The 21,593-nt window shown below is 36.1% G+C and overlaps 1 protein-coding gene across 5 annotated transcripts in view; it reads left to right on the top strand.

The window, feature by feature from the left end:
- Positions 1–21,593, top strand: part of ARPP21 (cAMP regulated phosphoprotein 21) — a 140,722-nt gene that overhangs the window by 88,910 nt on the left and 30,219 nt on the right. For 3 of the 5 annotated variants that reach the window (XM_063304099.1, XM_063304098.1, XM_063304097.1), the window contains 5 exons: positions 7,754–7,966; positions 10,232–10,395; positions 11,896–12,000; positions 14,248–14,502; positions 20,735–20,861. In XM_063304099.1, coding sequence (XP_063160169.1) covers positions 7,754–7,966; positions 10,232–10,395; positions 11,896–12,000; positions 14,248–14,502; positions 20,735–20,861 — 864 coding nt within the window. Of the gene's footprint in view, positions 1–7,753; positions 7,976–10,231; positions 10,396–11,895; positions 12,001–14,247; positions 14,503–20,734; positions 20,862–21,593 lie in introns of all 5 variants that reach the window. The other 2 variants (XM_063304096.1, XM_063304095.1) reach the window with 1 other exon arrangement.

Genomic DNA, 21,593 nt, shown 5'->3' with positions numbered 1-21,593 from the left:
GCAACATTAAAAATTTGCTACAATCGAAAACCTAAAATCTAATTATGTTAAAAATGCAATTAAATTTTAAGTATTTAAGGTATTATTTTAAACCATTAATAAAGTATACTAAATGTATTATTAAAAGTATGATAATTTAGAACCAAAATTTGAGATGTATTGACCTGAAAGCAAAGAAAACTTGCACGTTGTTCATGTCAAAACCAATTCAGCAGATTTTTCTTTGAGGCCTACAATAATACAGTAATATCTGCTTTATACCTTCATATAATCTTCAGTCATTTTCAGATCGCTTCTCTTGACATAGTTAAAGCTGGTGAAGTGAAATTAAAATATCCTGTTTGCTTTTTAGCTTAGGCAGATGGGTGTATATTTCCTCTTTTCATCCATAATTTTGAAAGATTGTCAAGATTCCGGAAATGAAAAAAGCTGTAGAAATTTGCAGGGCTGGGGGGAGGCAAGATTGCTTGTCAAAACAAACATATAGCTTTCAAGCTGATTGAAAAAGGAGTCAATGAGTCAGGCTGATTGAAGAAAAATCCCAGAGATGTTGGGTGATAAGAATAACTAGTCAGAAGAATTTTTTAGAAGAGACATTCTCTTCAACTGGTACTTTAAGTGCCCCTAAAGCCAATTAAACCCATAAATGGTAACATGTGTTTTTCAAATTATATAGGAACTATTCTAGACTCTAAATCATTTCTCAGAAATATTAATTTGTATTTTTTTCTAAAAGGAGTTAAAATGATTCTTGGTGGAAAGGTATAGCTGTAATATTGAATGAAACTTACTTGCGTAGAGAAAATAAACCACCGAATACCAAATCCTAGCCATTTTTGGAAAAAGAATGCTGGAGTAGACTGGACTGTGTCTGATCCATCAAGTACATTATACTATTATGGGAGTAAGGTTCGATATTTTCAGAAAGCTGTAAGTGACCAGTGGCTGAGAATCAGACTGTAAGTGAAGGATTTCTCTGATTAAGGACTGAATTGCTGCAGGAAAATAGAGAATTAAATCTTAAATGCCTATATAAATATTCCCAGTATCCAAGTAGATAATAATGATAAATGCCCCAATCTGCATTTGGAATACAATGCTCAATAAATACTTCTTATAATTCTAATCATTATGCAGTAGAGCAAAACAATGTGTTTCAAACTATTTCAAGCATCAGGCTTCCAAAACATCCCATTTTGAGTGTGAAACTGCTGTTTTGAATGCAAAATAGGCTGTTTGGAGCATATTCTTGTGTATTGAGATCAAAACATTATTGCGACACTTTCAGGATGCACAAAACAGTAATCTTGTACTTGAGGTATTTTGAAAATTTCCTGTTCAAAATTGCTTGAAACAAAGCAAGATGAGATAATCAAACTCTTTGATTAGTTTTTTTAATCAAAATAACACTGTGGAAAATAGTAAATTTCATCTATAATTGTCTTTGAAAATACTAGAGTTTTAAATTGATGTTGACCTAGAAGAGATATATTCAATCATATTTAACAAGAAAGTTTGGATAAAGGTGTTTTTTCCAGGTTACACTTCCATGAGTACCTTTAGCAAATGGATATTATGTTCAAATGGCAACTTGGTCACATGATTTCATGATGCAGATCTCACCCTTATGTACTTGTGTACTAATTTCTGACATGATGGATGTCCATGTATATACTTGGAGTTGGGGCCTTAAAAATCTGCCTCCAAATGGAGAGACTTGTGTTGTTGTTTATTCGTTCAGTCACTTCTGACTCTTCGTGACTTCATGAACCAGCCCACGCCAGAGCTTCCTGTCAGTCGTTGCCACCCCCAGCTCCCCCAAGATCAAGTCTGTCACCTCTAGAATATCATCCATCCATCTTTCCCCTGGTCGGCCCCTCTTCCTTTTGCCTTCCACATTCCCTAGCATCAGGATCTTCTCCAGGGTATCCTGTCTTCTCATTTTGTGGCCAAAGTACTTCAGTTTTGTCTTTAATATCATTCCATCAAGTGAGCAGTCTGGCTTTATTTCCTGGAGTATGGACTGGTTTGATCTTCTTGCAGTCCAAGGCACTCTCAGAATTTCCTGGCCGCAGCCATCTTTGCACCTAGAAATGCAAAGTCTGTCACTGCCTCTACATTTTCTCCCTCTATTTGCCAGTTATCAATCAAGCTGGTTGCCATAATCTTGGTTTTTTTGAGGTTTAGCTGCAAGCCAGCTTTTGCACTTTCTTCTTTCACCTTCATCATAACTCCGTTCCTCTTTGCTTTCAGCCATCAAAGTGGTATCATCTGCATATCTGAGATTGTTAATGTTTCTTCCAGCGATTTTAACTCCAGCCTTGGATTCCTCAAGCCCAGCATGTCACATGATGTGTCCTGCATAGAAGTTGAATAGGTAGGGTGAGAGTATACAACCCTGCCGTACTCCTTTCCCAATCTTAAACCAGTCTATTGTTCCATGGTCTGTTCTTACCATTGCTACTTGGTCATTATACAGATTCCTCAGGAGGCATACAAGATGACTTGGTATTCCCATACTACCAAGAACTTGCCACAATTTGTTATGGTCCACACAGTCAAAGGCTTTAGAATAGTCAATAAAACAGAGATGTTTTTCTGAAACTCGGATATTGGCAATTTAGTCCCTAGTTCCTCTGCCTTTTCTAAACCCAGCTTGTACATCTGGCAATTCTCGCTCCATGAATTGCTGGAGTCTACCGTATTTTGAGCATTACCTTACTGGCATGTGAAATGAGTGCCACTGTTCGATAGTTTGAACATTCTTTAGTGTTTCCCTTTTTTGATATGGGGATATAAGTTAATTTTTTCCAATCTGATGGCCATTCTTGTGTTTTCCAAATTTGCTGGCATATAGCATGCATTACCTTGACAGCATCATCTTGCAAGATTTTGAACAGTTCAGCTGGGATGCCGTCGTCTCCTGCTGCCTTGTTATTAGCAATGCTTCTTAAGGCCCATTCAACCTCACTCTTCAGGATGTCTGGCTCTAGCTCACTGACCACACCGTCAAAGCTATCCCCGATATTGTTATCCTTCCTATACAGGTCTTCCATATATTCTTGCCACCTTTTCTTGATCTCTTCTTCTTCTGTTAGGTCCTTGCCATCTTTGTTTTTGATCATACCCATTTTGGCCTGGAATTTACCTCCGATGTTTCTAATTTTCTGGAAGAGGTCTCTTGTCCTTCCTATTCTATTGTCTTCTTCCACTTCCGCACATTGCTTGTTTAAAAATAATTCCTTATCTCTTCTGGCTAACCTCTGGAATTTTGCATTTAATTGGGCATATCTCCCCCTATCACTGTTGCCTTTTGCTTTCCTTCTTTCTTGAGCTACTTCTAGTGCCTCAGCAGACAGCCACTTTGCCTTCTTGGTTTTCTCTTTCTTTGGGATGTATTTTGTTGCCGCCTCCTGAACAATGTTGCGAACTTCTGTCCAGAGTTCTTCCGGGACCCTATCTACTAAGTCCAGTCCCTTAAATCAATTCTTCACCTCAATTGCATATTCCTTAGGAATATTATTGAGCTCATATCTAGCTGATCTGTGGGTCTTCCCTAATCTCTTTAGTCTGATCCTAAATTGTGCAAGAAGAAGTTTGTGATCTGAACTACAGTCAGCTCCAGGTCTTGTTTTTACCGACTGTATAGATGTCCACCACCTTTGGCTGCAAAGGATGTAGTCAATCTGATTTCGGTGTTGTCCATTTGATGAAGTCCATGTATAAAGCCATCTCTTAGGTTGTTGGAAGAGAGTGTTTGTTATACATACTGAGTTGTCTTACAGAGACTTACAATATGTTAAAAATAAAATCCTTTACAAGAGCAGTTTGATGTGTTTTAACCTTCTCCCTCAATAGTTCTTTCTTAGGAAATTAGATGAGTGAGTGTGGGAAATCTTATTTTTTCTTTAGAATTTAGTATGGTAATCAGCAGATATTACAGTTTGGCACACAGAGCATCTAGGCTGAACTGCACTAAGTTAGAAGAGTTAGCCTAAAGCCATCAAGAGCTTTCCTTGCCATTCTATGTATTTGTATACATAGGATGCATTTATTTGTTATCATTACTTATATTCCAGCTGACAAGGAAATAAGGGATTGTACATATATCCACATAATGATTGTGATAACCAAACATATATAGGCACTGAAAGGTACTGGATTATAATAGTAAAATCTAATACAAACTAAAGTTAAAGAAAGAGAAGAAAAGAGAAAGAGTAAAAAGTCCAAGGAAAAAGGGGAAAAAAGGAAGAAAGAGAAAAGAATATAATAAAGAGAAAATAAATACATAAAGAAGTGACTTCCAACCTTCATTACAAGTATAAACAAATTTAGTGACTCTTCACCCCTTCTAAGGTTACAAACATTATCTTTTCATCCATATCCCAACCCTTATCTATAGGCAAATCCATAAAGGATCAGCTTTTCAATCCAGGTGTCAGCAGAAAATCCATAAAAGGTTGCCAGAAGTAACAACATATGTTGTTTTAGTCTTGATCAAATAAGCCAACTTTATATTCCTTCCTTTTATTTCTAACAGTCTTAATCTTTAGATCATTCAAATATTGTCATAGGATTTGATTTCTCTTCATTTCGTCTTTATCCCATCACATAGAGTTTTTCAGATCTTTAACAAGCCTCTTTTGTAAATTCAATAAAAAAAAATATCCAGGTCACTTTCTTGGTTTATCATTTGTATTTCCCTTTTGATTTTTAACATATAAGCCAATATTGTCTTCCTAGGGTTGAGGACAAACTCACCTGGCATTTCCAAACTTGTTGTTCCTAAGGCTCTAATAGCTTAAAAGTAGTTAATAAGCAATTTCTGAAAGTGATTAGAAAGTGAAGTTAGCAAACAGTGTCCTTTAAAAGGCATCAACCAAGGTTGCAAACAAGATGTCTATTCCCATCATCTCCCAGCACTCACACCTGTGGGAGACCGCTGTTCTGTGGTCTCCTCACAGGAAGCAGCCATCTGGAGTACATGTGGACAATCTCCCATCCTCTTCTTGTCCTGAGAGGTTCCAAGGAACTGGTCTACTCACCGATTCCTTGGTCTTTGCCGCAGTCGTCTCTTTTGCAGAGACATCTTCAGTCCATCATTCCTCCACCAGAAGTCCTGGATTAACTGAACAATTTTAAACATAATGCTTATTCTGTCATTGTTTTTAACTGTTTATAGCATATTATGGTTCTAACAAAGAAAAAAAAAACTAATTTAAAAGCATAGCTTGTCTCCTCCCAGTAACATACTGTTGCATATACATTATGAACTATAATGGATATAGAGAGCTACATTATTAAAACCGTAAATCAGTACTAAGGCTGGAAGAATATTAATAATTTAACAAATCACTAGAGCCACAATCTTATAATTTATAACATCAAAGTGTTCAATTAAAATTGTGTAATGTAATGCACCAATAGAATTACAGTGCTTGCATTTTGGAAAAGTCAAAATGGGGATTTTCCATTTCTTTGTTAATGGTATCCCATCTGTTAATATTGCTATTGTTGTAGTAAAGTATCAGAGTTTTTTAAAAAAAAAAATTGGAAACATAGATTCTGGAAAACAAGGGAGATCCTTTAATAAGTTGCAGACAAATGCTGCATTTGCACTCCTACACTTTCTGAAGTACCTCTTCCAATCTAAACACAAACTATTGCACAGCCCTAGTTATTTCTGTGGTTGATTTTTTAATGGATAATATTCGGAAATCAAATATGAGTGCACAGGATAGTTCTTGATGAACTGAAAAGAGAACCTGACATGACATCAGCAAGCAAACCCAGCACAGAAGCATGAAACAAGTTTTAATTTGCATGGAATGGAATTTGCAGGATACAATAGAAGTAGAAGGAAGATACATAGTAAGGGTGGAACATAATGAATATCTTTATGTTTTGTTCATTTTAATTATAGCCTTTGAACTGAAAGGAATATGAATGTATATTAACATAGATGAAAAGGCATGTCAGTAATTGAATTTCAAAATCTGTACTAATTTTTAACTCTATGTGTGTGAACATGTGGAGATTAAAACCTGGGAAAGCAATAAACAGTAAAAAAATGTTTAGAGGCAATTGTTATAATTAAATTATTTAATTCAATAATTCAATAATTTTCTTGAATTATTACCTTCCTTTTAATTAGTTGTTACATTAATAGATCAATTATTAAATGTATTTCCATATTTATTTTTTATTTTATTTATTTATATATCAAATTTGTCACCGCCCATCTCCTCCCACCAGAGGGACAACAAGGGTAGTCAGTTAAAACAGTAAATATAAAATACAAATGCTATATATAAAAATATAAATACCATTAATAAATAGAACATATTTATAAATATTGTAGATATTTATATTATATTATTTACATTATATATATTATATATTATTGTCATGAGTACGGACGGTGAGCAGGAAGGGGCCTCTATGCAGGAGGGAAAACACATGCATAGTTTAGAAGCTTTGAACCATTCTTCAAAAAACCTCAGAAGAGAACCGCCTTGAGTTTTGGGGTTTATCTGTCTGGGTTTCCCATACTCCTTCAATTTGGTAGGATTTTCTGTCTACTAGAGCAGTTAATAAACACTAGAGACTAATTTCTTGTCTCAGTGTGTTTTTTTGCTTAAGTCAGGACAATTACACACACACACACACAGACACAGCAAAAGTTATTAAGCGCTTACAGGTAGTCCTCACTTAGCAACCACAATTGGACTGGCAACTCCATCAGTAAGCGCTGCGGTCACTAAGCAGAAAATTCACATGGCCATGACAGACTTACAACCTCACTTCCCCTTTGGTCGTTAAGTGAAACATCACGTGAATGCAACTTACAATTTTACTTCCACCTTCTCTATTAACTCTGCTTGTTGCAAGCCAGTTTTGAAGCACATAAAGGGCGATCATGATCATGTGACTGCAGGATGTTGTGATAGTCATAAATGCAAGGATTGGTTGCAACGCTTTTTATTTTTTACATCATTATAACTTTGAATGGTCGCTAAATGAGGCAATCAGTAAGTGAGGACTACCTGTATTAGATATTAAAGGAAGTTCGAAATCTTACAATCTGAAAAACGAAAATTAATATTTGTTCTTAGAAAGAAAACTCTTAATCTCATATATATATTTTTGTGCTATGTTATGTATTTAAGAAGCATTAACAAACTGGTCTCAAAAAAGGAATTCTTTTCATAATCATCGAAGTAGTAAATGTTTGTTTCAATATATTACTCACTAAAACATTAGTTGATTAACCTACAATCCAACTGATACACATTTTCAGTCCTAAGTGTATTCCTACTTCCAAATGAAATCATTGGACAAGTTAAATTGGAATGTATTCAAGCATGAACTGATTAAATAAAATATAACACTAAGCCAGCAAGACACTGATGTAAAGTTAGCTCTGATCTGTATCTATTTATTTAGTTGTTCGCCTTGTGTAGGCGGGCTGTGTTATACCCATCGTTCTACCTTTTCTTTGTTTTTACTCCTGCTGGATAAAGTATGGGCACTGCTGACTCCAACAACCACCACCTCTCTAAATTGTTTTAATAAGTGTTAAATTCTGAAACCACCCCACTTAACCCTGTGCTCAGCATTCACAAAATTTGAGGGTGAGGGAACTGTGGATGTGTACTGTATCTATCATGTAGAAGTTGTAGGCTGTGTTCTCTCCATGAGGGCCCTGAAAATAATTTCTTGTAACACAAAGTGAAAATTTGTTTTACAGGTTCAGAGTCTTCCAGCAGTGCTGGGTCCTCAGGATCTCTGTCCCGAACACATCAGCCTGTCCCTGGAGTTACAGCCGCATCTTCAAATAGTTTATCCTATACAGAGAATGGGATAAGTAGCCAGGGGGTACCAAGCAGCACCAGCTATATCATACTTCCACTTGAAGCTGCAGGGATACCGCCAGGAAGTATTCTGCTCAATCCACACACAGGTCAGCCTGGTCAGTCTTTCTTATTTTTCCTGTTAATAAATCATGGCCCTTTAAAAAAATGTACTGACAATTATTACAGTTTTCAAGTGATGGATACCAGTTACTGTTAAAACATTTATAGAAATACCCAGTATGGCATGCATCAAAGTTATCAGTGCAGTCAACCTTTAAAATAAATATTTTTAATTGTTATTCATTTAAAAAAAATTAAAATCCACATATAAATGTCCAAAAATGCATTATAGAACACTCTCCTGAACCATTTGAACATCCAAACAGGACCATACTCTTTTACAGAGGACTGGATAACTCATGTCCATCCAGTAGCCCTAATTAAGTAGCCCTAATCTGCATGTAAGGGATGCCAGGAGCCATAATTCAGGAACATCTGGAGAGTGAAAGATGTCCCATCCCTCTTTCAAGAGAAGACCAATATAGTTTGGCTGTCTGAGCTACATAAACCATTGCAAAAGCATTCATCAGGGTTATTTAAATAATTCGAACCTGTGTGTGTTTGTACTTTTACTGGGGTTTTACTGCTGGTCTTGTGTTACTATTCATCCACATTTTCATATGTGTGTGCCACTGTCTCACCCCCATCCATTTACATATTAAAAGGAAGGGGGGCGGTAGCTTTTTCCATGATTCTAAATATAATACAAATCATGAGGTGGACAGACACATATGTAGCAAGTTTCCTTTTCCAGACTTTTCCCCACAATTAGCAAATGACACAGGGATGAGATTGCCCATAGGTAATAATAGTTTTAATTCTTGGAAGGGAACACCTAAATATTACTTGTGTTTCAAACTGAATGTTATAATCTAGCCTCCACTACTTTCTGTCCTCTGGACTACAGCTCCCAGAATTCCCTTCATGCAAATCTAATATTATCCAATTAGAGAACATAGGTATAATTATTGACACATTAGTAAATCTTTACTAAAGTATTATTTATTTTGGCAACCATACAATATCATCCTGAATAGCAATATGGAAGCAAAAAGGCATGGGGAGACTGAAAACATGAATGTTGTTGGCACTGTAGCCAAAAAAATCTGACAGTATTTCTGAGCAAACATACCATGGATTGCACTACTACTCAGATGACTGGACTAATTAATTCATCCATACATATCATCATAGGAGACATTTTTGTAGCACAGCATATGTAGACATGCAAGAGTTAAATTAATAGTGTAACACCAATATTGCAGGCGCTATGTTAGCTATCTGCATATTTCTGGGTATAATTCAAGGTACTAGTTGTTACCTATAAAACCCCATATAGCTTAGGTGTAGGATAGGTAGAGGGAATCTACCTGTCTCATTTTATCCTTCTAGGAAAGGATGTTCTGCACCCCCTCCCCCAACTTGTTATAGAGTAGGGATAGGCACAGAAAGTCCTCTGTGTAGCAGCTCCCTCCCTTTGGAATAAGCTGCCCCCTGTAATTCGTAGGGCTTCCACATTCTTGTCATTTCACAAGATCATAGAGACCTGGCTTTTTAATAGGGCTTTGAAGAATAGAATGGTGGCGCAGGTCATTTATATCCCACAAAGGGTTTCTGCTGATGCTATGTTCTTTATACTATGATATATTGATGTGGATGTTTATATTATTTTATTGTACGTATGTAAAGTGCCTGGAATCTTAGGAGCAACATAGGTAATGCATTTTAGTAAATAAATGAATACTGTAGAGGTGTAAGCAGTGTGAATTTAAAATGTTATTTAGGTTCTATAATTTATTTATTTCACTAATGAAAAAAAAATACTTTCTTACTGAGTACTATTCCATCTCTCTCCTTGCTTGGATGTTCACAGGAGCATAAGGATTAAAAACCTGAAATGTGCTTGTTTATCAAGTTGTACATAGAACAGACTACGTTATTTATCAAGTTGTATATACAATAGACTATATTACTGCCTAAAGCAAGAAGTGGTTGCATAATGTTTGTTCCTCTGCGTTGATGCTCAGATGGAACTAGGATGGGAATTGTTTTAGTTTTGATTAAATATAACTTAAGAAAAATGTTGGCTAACGACTGATGAACAGACATTAGGCTTACATGAAAAAGGATTATCTGTTTAGCTTTAAATTAGAATGCTGCCAGTAAATAGTATCTTATATACTTTTATATTTAATGGAGCATGTCCATTAATGCATGAGGGAGCTAAATATGCTGTTCTGTGTTGTCTTTTAGGAGTTAATGTGTTTAAAGATTGTATTTAAAATGATATTAAACACTCATTTTTTTTCCAGGTCAACCATTTGTAAACCCTGATGGTACCCCTGCAATATATCACCCCCCAACTGGTCAGCAACCTGTTAGAAGCCAGATAGTTGGACAGTCTCAGCAACCATCTTCATCCCAACAACCTGCCCAGCAACCACAGCAACAAATGACAAGTCATCTTATCCCACAGGTACAAATGATCAATAGAAGAAGTTTCTAAAGGACATGTTTTGTTAGGGCCAGTATCGGTCACTGTTCCCTCCAGTGATTCCAACAGAAAAGCTGAACACTCCCTTGGGGCGGTAGAATGTTTCAGAACAATATTGAAATTGCACATTAAAGAAAATGTTCATCGCTGGTACTTTGCTACTTTGCCAACAGTGTAAAGGTACAGCTTGTAAATTTGTGTGCTGAAGATGTTGTCAGTGGAAAAATAAAGTTGTAGAACTAGTTATAGTAGATGCTTAGTAGATCAGAAAACATTAAAATGCATCTATTCATTCCCTCTAAACAAAGGTTATTATTGTTCATTTTTGTTATTACATGTGGATTAAAGTTATAATAACCAACATTGTATTAATTTGATCTTTGCTTGTGGTGATCTCAGCGAGTCATCTGTTAATTGTTCTAACCTTTATCCAGAGCAAGCCCCTTTTTATAGAACTTAAGTAAATTTAATATTTTGCAAGGCATCCTGGGAACCTTTTGAAAATATAAGGTTCAGTGGTGTTCTGGTTTACACTCTGTCCAAGAGATATATGCCCATTTATTCTAAGACCAGATTATGAAAGTTTGATGTATCATTAGCAAATGCTTTATCAATACTAAATGGGAAATTTCCAGTTTAGTTTGTATCTAGCACTCCTGTTCAACCCCCATACCAGATCAGAGCAAGCACATACACCACAAAGTTCAACTTGCAAAAAAATATGGCTTGATGTTTGTTTATTATTGATGTTTATCAGAAACAGTTAACTGGCAAAAGGGAACAAAAAAGCAAGCAAAAAGGCAGGGAAAGAGAGAGATAAACACTAGACAAAAATTTATATTATCCATAATTATCTATATAATTATAGATAATATGAATATAAGGCACAGAACTTTTCAGAGCCTGGGGGCAACACTGTGAGTGATTAGCATGGACAATCCCAAAGATAATGGCCTTTGGTTATTCCAGCTTTCTGTACATAGGAGTAGCAGAATAGAGATGAAAAGTAGAATACCAGGTGGTTCCTCCTCTAATCTGTGCCATAAAGGGAACAATTTGGTATACAGGAATGATATACCCAAGACTAAATCCAGACTGGTTTACAAACCCAGTGGCTGCATCCATGTTATTAAGAGTCCACTTGACTGGCCTTTACCTGTATTCCAGCATAGCTTTACAGATCCCTCTGCTATAATAGCTTTACCATTATTCCTGAAGAAATACTTTATTTTTTCCTTTACACATTCTGAAAGTCAAAATCAAGTGGGCATTTTGCCAGTGGATTTAATAAAATTGAAACTGCAGGCATGCAAGAGGAAAATGACGCCTTGAAACAAACATATCTGGCTTATTGTCAGGAGAGGCATGTGTCATCTGAACTTCCAGTTTATTGTTTTGAGCATGATACGAATTAAAAAATGTGTATCTTACTCTAACTGCAATAACTGAATCTCTCTCCTTTTTTCTATTCCGTTTCCTCAGCCTATTTCAGCTCTCCAGGCTTCTTCCCAATCAGTGCCGTATTCAGCCATTTCCTATCCTTCACAACATCTTCTAGCAGTTTCTCCAACACAGCAGTTTCCTGTGGTATTATGGATTTTTATAGCTTTTTTACATGGTTGTATTGCATTGTTTGGGCCTACCTCCTCTTTGGATTGCATTGTTATCCAGAGAATAGGATATAAGTGCCATTTCTTGCCTTACTCATCAACCTTGGAACTGCTCCTCAGTTAGACCCACACAGTCTGCCCAAAAAGTGTTTTTGAAAATGGCATAAAATGTCAAGCAATATGTGTTTATGTTCCATCTCAGCTTAATCACTGAGATGGCAAATGCTCTTATTTTTCCAATTAATCTATGAGTTCAGCTTAGTCTACATTTATGTTTAGAATATACATAAAGCTCTAAAGAGAGCTGGTTTGTTGTAATGGTTAAGCTTAAGGCATCAAGCTAGAAGCCAAGGGACTGTGGGTTCTAGTTCTCCCTTAGGCACATAGTGAGCTGGGTGACTTTGGCCCAGTCACTTCTCTCAGCCCTAGGAAGAAGGCAATGGCAAACCACTTTCAAAAAATGCTGTCAAGAAAACTGCAAGGAGCAGTTGCCAAGAGTAAAAAATGACTTGAAGGCATATTAAAAAAAAAAAACCCTCTAAAGATGTATTACTGCTAAAGTATCAAATTTCCTCATCAATTAGAATTCTTTTTTTGCTTTGCTTGGAGCAATTCTTTGTGTCTTTTGAATACATAGTCATAGATTGAGACCTTGTTGTTTCCACTGGTTTCAGTAAGATTTCCTTAACATTGAGGCATCACAGCACAAACATTATTTTTAAGGATCCATTTAAAACAAAAAGCATAGAAAGACTATCGTATATTATGTTGCAGGCATAGAGACATGAAGCACAATTTTGAGTAATGGAGGAGAATCCACATATACAGTACCTTGCTAGCCTAAACAGCACAATTTTAGGAATTGCACCTCCTTGGATTCTTCAACAGTTTTGCATCCCAATCAACTGTTGAAATTTTCTTAAGCCAAAAGGACCTCAATGCTGCCCATTTTAATAGCCAGGACTGCTGATTCTTGTACAGAAGCCAGAGGACAGGTGAAGAAATGTAGATAAGGACAGATGACAAAAACTATTTCTCACCATTGTAAGCAGTCCTCAGGAATTAAGTGGTACATCTTTGCACACATGTGTACATACACATACAAGCAAAAACACATGGAGCAATCCCTGTATAAGCCTGCTGTCAAATTCATTTTTCCAATTCTAGTATGATTGGACCAGAGCTGACTAGCTTTTTATAGCCTTGCGTAGGTACTCTAGTCAAGGAGTTGTTCAAGAGAAAAATGGGAGAGGATGTAAATGTTGCAGAGGAAGAAGTTGGGGAAACGGTGTGGCAGAAGGGATTCTCATGACTTAAAGCCTGGTGATATCGGACCCGATACGAAAAACTGCCAAAAACTGCTTTGACATTCAGTTTGAGGATTACTATTAAATGACCACACATGGTAGTTGACATTTTAATAGACTTGTTAAGATGGCATATGGTCTTTTTCCTTTCTTTATTTCCTTCACTCCCTTCATTTTCTAGCTTTTAATAGGCTTTCCAAAGCATTAATCTTTTTTTCTAGTCTTTAAAGAAAAATAGAAGAAAAACTGAATATCCCTTGAGAGTTCAAAATGAAGAATACAATAGGACATTTTTTTAGAATTCTATTTATTTATGGGTAAGGCACAATAGAAGATTTTCTTGGCAATATTATTTTAATATTTTACTTCCTTGAGAATTACTTCGAGTAATTTCTGAATGAAGCCTTTCTTCTGGATTCTTTAGGAGAGCCAATAGACTTTTCTCACTGAAACAGATAACTCCCTTAAAACCTGGAGTCTTGCCTGGTAATCAGACATATTGGACTCTGTGGGATTTTTGTATAGCTATGCCAAGAATATACTAGGCACTACCTTTGTTCATATAAGATGTACTTGTAAAAAAATTTTTATCTTCTGAATGGCTGGAAAATTGCTTCTGGTGGTCTGCAGATGTATAGGTATCATCAGATCATTCCCAAAAAGGAAAGGCCCACCAGTTGTTAGCAGTGCTAATGTAGAATGTTCACTGTTTAAGTTTCTTGAAGTTTAGATTTCTTAATTTTCAATTTGGCTTGTTTTTTGTTTTCTGCATCGAATTGTTTTTCTAAGTATGTGTGCTTATATTTCTGCTTCTTGTAGGTGCTTGTCTGAACCCTTTTTTCGTTTGTTTGTTTTGTTTTCCAAATATCCACTGCAGTGATCTCTGTTGATGATTCTCATCTGACTTTTCCTTACAGCGAGACGACATCACAACACAGTTTAGCCAGATGAGTTTAAGCCGTCAGTCATCAGGAGACAACCCTGATTCACCTTCTGGTCCTGTCTATCCATCACCTATTATACAACAGACTCCCCCACAGACTGGTTATGTCATTGCACCCCCAAGTCAGCAACTTCCTGCTGGAGGTTTTACAGGTTCAGGTCCACCAGTATCCCCTCAAGTACATGCACCACCACCACAGGGTTATGTACAACAACCACCATCTGCTCAGGTGAGCATCTATGTATAATTATTTTCTGTCTTTCTTCTTCTTCTTCCTAGCATTTTCCCGTTATCACAGGGTCTGCTTTTCAGATCCTGAAACGCCACTTTGCCTGATCACATCCTCAGGGCGCAGACCCTCAATTTGCATGTCCTTGTTGATGGTATCTTGCCATCTCTGTTTTGGTTGCCATTTTGGGGGAGGGAATCAATTTGATAACATTCTAGCAAAATAAGCTTGAGTAAAATAATAGTGAAGTAACAATTTTAGAAATGCAATAGCACTAATGCAGGAACATCTCAGCAGTGAAATTTTCATGAGGCCAGTTAATGAGATAGTAGAGGTTTCTGTGTGAAAAACAGCTGCTATCCAATAAAGATTATTATGAGAAGACCGGCTTCTGTCCTCTTATTGCTTTGTGTGTCTGTCACTTTATTGACACAAGTGCATTAGTTAGGTGTACAGGTTGCTCTTATATTTTCTCTTTTATTCCAGCAATTATTCTCACCACTTCGGATATAGGCTATCACTCATTCTTTTAGCATGACATATAGATTTGTGTGTGTGAAGGGACTGATAATTGATTAATCACCTTCTGCCTTAACAGAGGAATCCATACGTTCAGCTGCTAAATATAGTGATGAGAGATCAAATGATGTATATGCATAATTCACCCATTAAAATTAATGCAAGAAATATATTGCTGTGCTTCAGGATATATCTGCACGTGATTAATATTATTTCAGAGGAAAGTAAACAGTACCTCTGTGGTTCCTTTTTTTCTGGTGTGTGGAGACCAATCTGCCACAGTGCCTCTGGTGGTAGTAATAGTCATGAATCATATTTAACTGACCTGAAATACTTAGGGCATGGCGGATCTATAATGTGTACTGTCTTCCTGAAAACTGATTAGGCTTTACTGTCTGCCAGCAAACATCCAAGGCTGCCTCTTGAACATTGCAACAGAATAAGGAACTTGTTTATTGACCAAAGCAATGTTTTCTAGATAAATTTTACCAAATACATTTTTATTAAAAATCTAAAGTTCAAAATAAAACATTCTTTTACAGTAGTTTGAGTTTCTGCATGGTTTAATACTTGCTTTAACTTCCACAGTCATTGTTGCTTCCTAATGGGTTAAAGCAAGTCTTTTCCATGATTTTATTTCTGTCAATTATTTCTTATGAATAGAAGAGCAGCAGTTTTCACTTATGTTGTGGTATAAGCCTTTTCAAATGATTTGAAGAACTGTTTGTTATGTTGCTCAGAAATTGAGCATCTAGCTATCCTTGGCTGTGATTGTATGTGAAGCTCGGCAGGATCAGATCTGGTTAGAAAATTGATGGGACACTAAGAGAAAATTCCAGGACTATAAGCTAGTCTGGGACATTGGAAAGCATCCCAAGATAAGGCATTGCTAAAGCACTTTGATATCTTTCTGTAATCACCAGAATTGGACCTTGTCCCAAGGAAATCTTTATTCTTTTCAGTGTTCTATTAAAACAGAAAAAAATCAAAATCATTCTTATTTTTTTACTCTACCTGCAGTTCATATTTTTTTTTTCTTTTTCAAATAAAAGCTTGGTTTTATGAAGTTATAAGATAAATGTATAGCAGCTTTAAGTACAACTAGCAGTATATGTGGCATTTTATGATGGATAGAATGTGTGAAGGGTTTCTGTGACTGGAACACCCAGACCACTTAAACTGAGGGAGTAAATTTTGTGGTTGATGTTGCCATGTATACAAATGTATAATTGAATATGATGAAACATTATATTGCCTATAGACTTTTGGGATTGAGGTGATCAATAAATCAGATTAATGAGAGAAAGTGTTGGCTGAAAGGCTCTACTGCAGAACTCAGCCTTTCTCTCTCACTGCTTTACATGTCTGAAAAAAGTAGTTGAGGAACTTTCGTTTCTGCTGTTGCTTAATCACAGCTGGTCATTACATACAAGTGAATGAACTGTGGTTACATTTAATTGTGATTTGCTTAAAATGAGCCAAAAGGAAATTATTTGTTGAGCAAAAGAGGATGCAAAAGCTTCTGACTACCTTGATTCTAATTATAATAACCAACATTTCCTTTGACTCTGAGAGAAGAGAGAAGTTGAGCATGCAAACTTCATGCTCAGAACACGAGACATAGATAAGAAGCAGATTCCAAATGGGATGTTGTACCAAAATCCAATAAGGGCACAACGTAAATACAAATCAATTTCAAAGTTATCCTCAATAATTATTGGAATTAACAACCAAGCAAAATTGATGTAAAGATTAATAAGGAAAATCACTTCCAGATTAACCAAAGAGTTGACAAAATGAAAGTAACAATTTCCAGCACACTATGAAAATAACCTGAGAATTCACTTAGCAACAAATGCTCACCATTCCAAAAAATTTAATAGAAGAGGAGGATCATTTTTTTCTCAAATGAATACCCATGAATTGGGTGAATGTAGTCTTACATTCATTGAGAATACAGCAGTGGAAAGAGACTCAGTTAAAGCTAGCATCAGCTAAAAGCAAATGAACAGGTGGAAAGCAAGTAGCTAATAATAGACATGAGAGGGAGAGGAACTGCTGCCTGTGTTTCAGAGGGAATCAGGATCTACTAACTCATACACCTCTTTTCATAGGTAGAGGATGAGCTTCCAGTAGAAAGCTTTCTTCTTTCAAGGAATGTCTCCGTGCTAATGAGGATTGTAGAAAATAAGGCTTCTTAATTGGTGGCACTTACATGCATAGAGAGGTTCTCCATTAGTAGAACAAGTGTTCTCTACATATGAAAGCAGTATGTTGCAGAGGAAGTGAGACTAGCATGCTGACTGAACACAACTAAAAGTCCTAAGCATTTTCACCAGGAAATAAGAGCCACAAAAGTCAATGTGGCTCACTCAGTTTCCTTGTATTTGCAGTATTACCACCATATCTTATATGATTATTAAATTGATCCATCCTCAGTACAGCAATAGGTTGGACATACTTCCTTGGCAGTAAGACCATTGACTCCTACAGAACTTATTACAGAGTCCTCTTGTACCAGTGTGCATTTGTGTGAATATACACCTACAAAAGAGAAGTTTGTGAGACAGAATGGCTTTGCATTTAAATGCAGAGGGGAAATCAATAATTTTATAAATTGAGAGAATTCATATTAATCAATAGTTATTAATTCAATTTATTAATATTAATTGAGTATTTGTCCTGATCCTTCTCTTTCCTGGACTGTGGCTTCTGTTCTGTGTGTGTGTGTGTGTGCGCGTGTACCTTCATATAAGAGATAAAAAAACAGGATTGGTTCTAGTGGGAGATAACAAGATAGGGCAGTTTGCAGAATTGTGTCTATTTAGAGCTGTTTGTTTAGTCTGTTTTTGGTTAGGGGAACATCTTAAATTCAGTATCATCTTGCCTTTGGATAAATGCAGTATTATGCTTCTTGGTTCACTGCTCCCTTTAATAGAATTTACTAATTTCCAGCCATTTATTAGTTATGGGACAGGTATTATTAATGCATCAGATTGTCCAGAATGAGCATCAGTTGTTGGAGATCAGCCAGTTCATAGCCTGGCACACTGATTCATCATTTTCATTGTTTCACTTAGATCTGATGAAGTAGCAAAACAGACCACCTTTTCTCAAGTCCTCGATAATCTCACTCAGTGACTTTAACAGCATGAGGGATAAAATTGAAACTTGCAGAATGCCACAGAGGTTGAGCTTAAATCATCTAGATCCACCTTTTGGAAATGGTTCTGCAGTTATGAGGTGAACCATTACAAAGTTGTTCTAACTATGTCCAATGCATTCTTTTCAGAAGGATACTGTAGTCTGTTATATCCACTGTGAAGGTCCAAGGTAGATCATGCTGCCCCATCTCCAATCTCACTAGGGATCAAGGCAGCTTCATTGCTAAAATCAAAATCCAAATGTGTCTGACTTGATCAACCACTAACCATTTCGTTATCTTACCCAGATGGAGTGGTTGGTCACAGACATACTGTAACTGTTCAATTTCTTTTTTAATTCTGCTTCTAACAACAAATTTCTACCCCTTGGAGTCAGTTTAACATTCTCTTCCTACTATATATAATAAATCCTGAGGGACAAAGTGTTAACACAAGTTTGGCTGAACGTTACCAAACGTCTTGTCCATGTCAAGTTTTATGCATTTAAACTTATCCAAAAGAGTTTGATCAGTGTCCTAAATGCTTCTAAATATATAATCCGAAAATGTCAGGGCCTAAGTTAACAATAAATGTAATCAATATTATGATTTTATCACCCTCAAAATAAAATAAATATGTAAAATTCTTCATATTTTTCCTTTGATGCCATGCATATATAGTAAATTGCAAAATGAGTAATACTTCATTTGTTTGTTAATTTGTTTATTTATGGGGCTTATATTCATACTGTTCAGCTGGTACAGGATTGTCTTTGGAAAAAAATAGAAGTGCACTGAACTTGAAAATCTAAACATAAATATTAATATGTTTAATATTGAATAGATTGGCACATATAACTCCCCTATTCCGCGAGCTCCATTGGGTACCACTTTGCTTCCAGGTCCAATTCAAGTTGTTGATTATCACCTTTAAAGCCCTACATGGCATGGGTCCAGGTTACCTGAGGGACCGCCTCTTCCCCATTACATCAACACATCCCACCCAATCATGCAGAGAGGGCATGTTGCAGACCCCATCTGCAAGAGAATTCTGTTTGGTGGGGTCCAGGAAGCGGGCCTTCTCTGCAGTTGCTCCCACCCTCTGGAACCCACTGCCCCTAGAGGTGAAGTTAACCCCATCACTCCTGACCTTTCGGAGGAACCTGAAGACTTGGCAAGTTATAAATGCTTGTTTACTGTCAAAAGTTATCCATTAATCATTTCAGATTACAGGATTTCTACTCACCAAGTACGTCATCCAGCAACAGAATTCTTCAGAATGATCAATGGCTGGTCTGATAAACCACTAAATAAGCATGCAACAAATGCATTCTTTTCCACTCAATTTAAAAAATAATTTCCCTGTGGATAACTCTGGATAATAGTATTAAATTTCTACAGAGATAAATTGAATTAAGTTTCCATTGTTCTTTTTAAAATACAAATTGCTCTGTGTAGGCTACCAATTTATAATTTTCTAAGAATATACTGTACATTTTAATTATGAAATGTAATCCGACAGTTTTTTTCTTTCAGTACCAAGATATGGTAATTTGTTCATAGAGAATGTGAAAGCAGAAAAATCTAATATTCTTATTTATGCCTCTCTTTTTTTTGGCTCTGGCCTTGAATGTGCTCTTCATATAAAATATGTAAGGTATAGATAAAATATATATAGATACCAAGTTGCCAAATATGGACTTGAATCATTTATTCATTTTGCTGTATAATACTATTACTTCAGTTCAACTGGACTATGAAATTATGCAATTAAGGCATCAATTGTTACAATGTTCCCTGATAAAATAAAACTGACTTTGTGGCTTTACGTTCTAAATACAGCTTAATTTGAGTTTCGTGCACCTTTCTAACTCTAATTATAACTTTGTCAAGATGTATGCTGAACGTGTGACTGATATATTACTGCACTTAATAGCAGTGTATAAATGAGTATCGGTAAAGAAAGCTCACACCAGGAAGTGATAAAAATTGTTTTAAAAAATGGACAGCATTTTATCCTGAACTTTTAGTGTGACCCTCTGTCTCCTTCCATTGCTTATCTGTTCCTGTAGCACTTTTCTTTGTATTGAGATCAATCTTTCTAAGGGGTTTTTATTCTTTCTCGTGTTTTTTAATGCATCACCCCAGGAGATGCATTCCTCCTTCTTAGCATTCTTCTTGAGTTCTTCCTTTGGTGATTGTCCCAACAGCATTTTGCCCTTGCAATTTTAGCTGTAATATTGATATATCTCTGAACATTGGTTTACAGGATATCATTCCAAAGTCATGGAAAACCTAGCAAGTTGTATATTTTAAGTAGTTGGTTTTTCAGTTCTTACAGCTATATTTTTATCTATTCAAGGATTTAATATGTCTGCAAATTGATGGTATTTCACTTAATAGAATGTTTTCCATACTTCATAAAAATTTGACATATATGCATTTTCGTTTTTTACTATTGCTTCTGTACCACTGTTTCATTTGGTCTTCATTTCACAAATAATTTTGAATATTTTGTGAGTGAGTGGGTTTTTTGTACAGCTTATAAAAACATTCTTCTTATTTCTGCAGATGCCTGTATATTATTACCCTTCTGGTCAATACCCTACCTCAGCAACCCAGCAGTACCGACCTATGGCCTCAGTTCAGTACAGTGCACAACCAAGTCCGCAGACATCACAGACTACACAGCAAGCAGGTATATGCTTACATAATTTGATTCTTCAGTTAGATCTTTCACACTGGGGATCTGGATGAACTTGTGCACGTGACCATGCAATTCTATGTCCTAGGGCAGGAAAACATTACTACATAATTACATCCCAACTCCACTTAAATTTCGTAGCTGACGGAAGCCCTGGCATAAAGTCCTGTTTGATCCTAAAAACAAAATGCCACAATAGAGTCTTTATTTAGATATTTGTAAACATGTGTATGCATGATAAGAGAGAATGGAGATGGCAGTAAAAATCCTAGACAAGTGAACCACTGTGAAAAGTCCTGTACTCTAATTACAATAGCTCTGGGAGAGTATATTCTCTTACTTTCATGAATGAATTGATGCTTCTTATTTATCCTTCAACTACAAAAATATTTTTCTTCCATTTATAATTTCTTCAATTTATACCAGTGTTAAATCAAAGCTGCTTTATTTCAAAATATCTAAGTAAATATCAAAATGACATCAAAATGATACTTACCTCTTTTTGCTATGTCACTGCAAACTGTCAGGCCTTAAATGTTGAAGGCAGATTGTAAATTCCACAGATCATTAATATTTCACTGAGAAGTGCTTGGTTCTGTAAACCTTATTAGTAAGGGATGAAAAAAAAAGCACAGATTTCAGCAATGCACAAACCCAAAATATTAAAATACCAAGAAAGCTGCCTGAAATGTGCCACATGCCTTGATAATGCTATGCTGTCTTCCT

The sequence above is a fragment of the Candoia aspera genome, chromosome 4 (assembly GCF_035149785.1).
Source record: "Candoia aspera isolate rCanAsp1 chromosome 4, rCanAsp1.hap2, whole genome shotgun sequence".
NCBI lineage: Eukaryota > Metazoa > Chordata > Lepidosauria > Squamata > Boidae > Candoia > Candoia aspera.
The sequence above is the reverse complement of the archived record's forward strand: the minus strand, read 5'-3'. Positions and strand labels throughout refer to the sequence as shown.